Source organism: Opisthorchis viverrini (genome assembly GCF_000715545.1).
Source record: "Opisthorchis viverrini unplaced genomic scaffold opera_v5_40, whole genome shotgun sequence".
Taxonomy (NCBI): Eukaryota; Metazoa; Platyhelminthes; class Trematoda; order Opisthorchiida; family Opisthorchiidae; genus Opisthorchis; species Opisthorchis viverrini.
The window spans coordinates 324089-325805 of NW_008751694.1; the positions used below are offsets into that span (position 1 = coordinate 324089).

A 1717-nucleotide genomic window follows, 5' to 3' on the forward strand; every position below is an offset into this window, starting at 1 on the left:
CGGTCTCCTTCTCCCAGATAAACCCAAATAGGCTAGACAGGCACCGACTGAGGAATCCACCGCCATCCTTGAAGAGAGCAGGTGGAAGGTCGTCAGGACCAGCAGCGCGATGACGCTTGAGTAGAGAAATGCATTCGGACACTTCTGAGACTGAAGGCGGCTCCATATTTACGGTCCACCTCTCTGTTGAAGGCCGGGTTTCTGGATTGGGGTTAGCAGGTGGCCAGATGAATTGTTGTTCGATGTACTGTGCCCAGCGATCCAAACGTTCTGCTTTGCTGCATATCAGGGAGCCATTTTGGTCCCGAATTGTTTCACTGACAAGAGGTTTCTGAGGACCAGTCGAACGAATCAAGTGGAACAATTTACGCACGTTTCCAGCATTCTTTGATCTTCAATTTTCCAGAAGGAGCGGCAGGCGTATTTAAAGCCTTAGAATGGAAACAGTGGTGAAAGGGTGGACCTCACATCATTCCGAGGTGTCCACAGCTCCAAACGGTCAATCAAACAATCTGCAAACCGACAGCGTGAACGTAACGGATATCGATCGGCCGTCATTCCTTGCAATGTCTATAGACAGGCTCGGGAGGGTCGCGGAGATCCCATCACGGAAGGCACCAACAACACCTGAACCAATGGCTGTCTTCTTCAAAATCCTTCTGGCAAGTCATATGCTCTCCACCTCGCGTTTCGTGACATCCTGAAAGAGGCACGGAGAACAACAAAAAACAGCGACATTTGTGTCACATAGCTGCGCTACCGCAGTTGATGAGGAAGCCGCAAGAGTATGATAGGGATGGGCACAAACGAGATTTTTCTTAGCCCTTTAGCAATGAATTCTGAGTACAGCCACGGGATTTTGTCGTTTTCGAGTCGTGTTGTCCATTGAATCACCCGATTTTTCCTGACAGGAGCTGGTGCGTCCATTCAACTTTCGTCGAATCCTCTAAATGTTGTTTCTTCCCGATGTTCAGGTTTGTGAGTGCAGAAGCTTTGGCTTGGGTCAGCTCTCTCCTGTGAGTTCATCGTACTGGAGTTATCCGATGAGATGAACTTGTCTTAAAATTTGACGGTGTATCTCCATGTTTTGGCCCGCTCGTCCAGGTGCCCAAGTCGTACCAAAGTGTTTATCCAGTGCCGCTTTCCGACTCGGTGACCGAAGACGACGTGATAGTAGTCCGTTCTATGGATCCAAGGGCTGCGTGGAAACACAAAATAAAGGACTGGCGCATCACGTCTGTAGACCCTACAGTTTGGAAGGGTGAATGTCGTGTGGATAATCTTCGTTGACAAAAGAACTTCAACACAGGGTGCGGCATACGCTATAGTAGGTTTTCTGTAGACAAGGGAAAGAACGTTGGTGCGCCACATTAGGTAGGCGGCCATAGGAAGGTTGAAACGAACCTGTGCATCGTATCAGTAAGCCAACATGCAAAATAACCCCACAGTACTCATAAAATATAGTAACCTTTTGCAGTCCGACAGGTGGTATGATCATGAGCCCTCGGGCTTCCAGATGTCTGGACCTTGTGATCATACTTCGTTTCTCAGATGCTAAGATTTCGACATTGGTGTATATACAGTGGCTCACGAAGATGTCCAAGTGAAGATGCAGAAATTTCTGGTTGGCTGTGAGGTGGCGATGGTTACATTTCCGCTAAAGCTCAGATGCTGTTAGAGTTTAACGAAGTCTGTTAGGTTAAGAACCAATCACCAT

At 48.1% G+C, this 1717-nt stretch overlaps 1 protein-coding gene across 1 annotated transcript; it reads left to right on the forward strand.

Annotated features, from left to right (window-relative positions):
• Positions 1-1082: 1082 nt before the first annotated feature.
• T265_02875 (hypothetical protein) lies at positions 1083-1265 on the forward strand (the record flags this gene model as incomplete). The annotated part of the gene is made up of 1 exon (XM_009167228.1): positions 1083-1265. A coding segment is annotated over one exon (183 nt), but the record flags the coding sequence as incomplete, so codon positions are not given.
• Between the last annotated feature and the right edge of the window lie 452 nt (positions 1266-1717).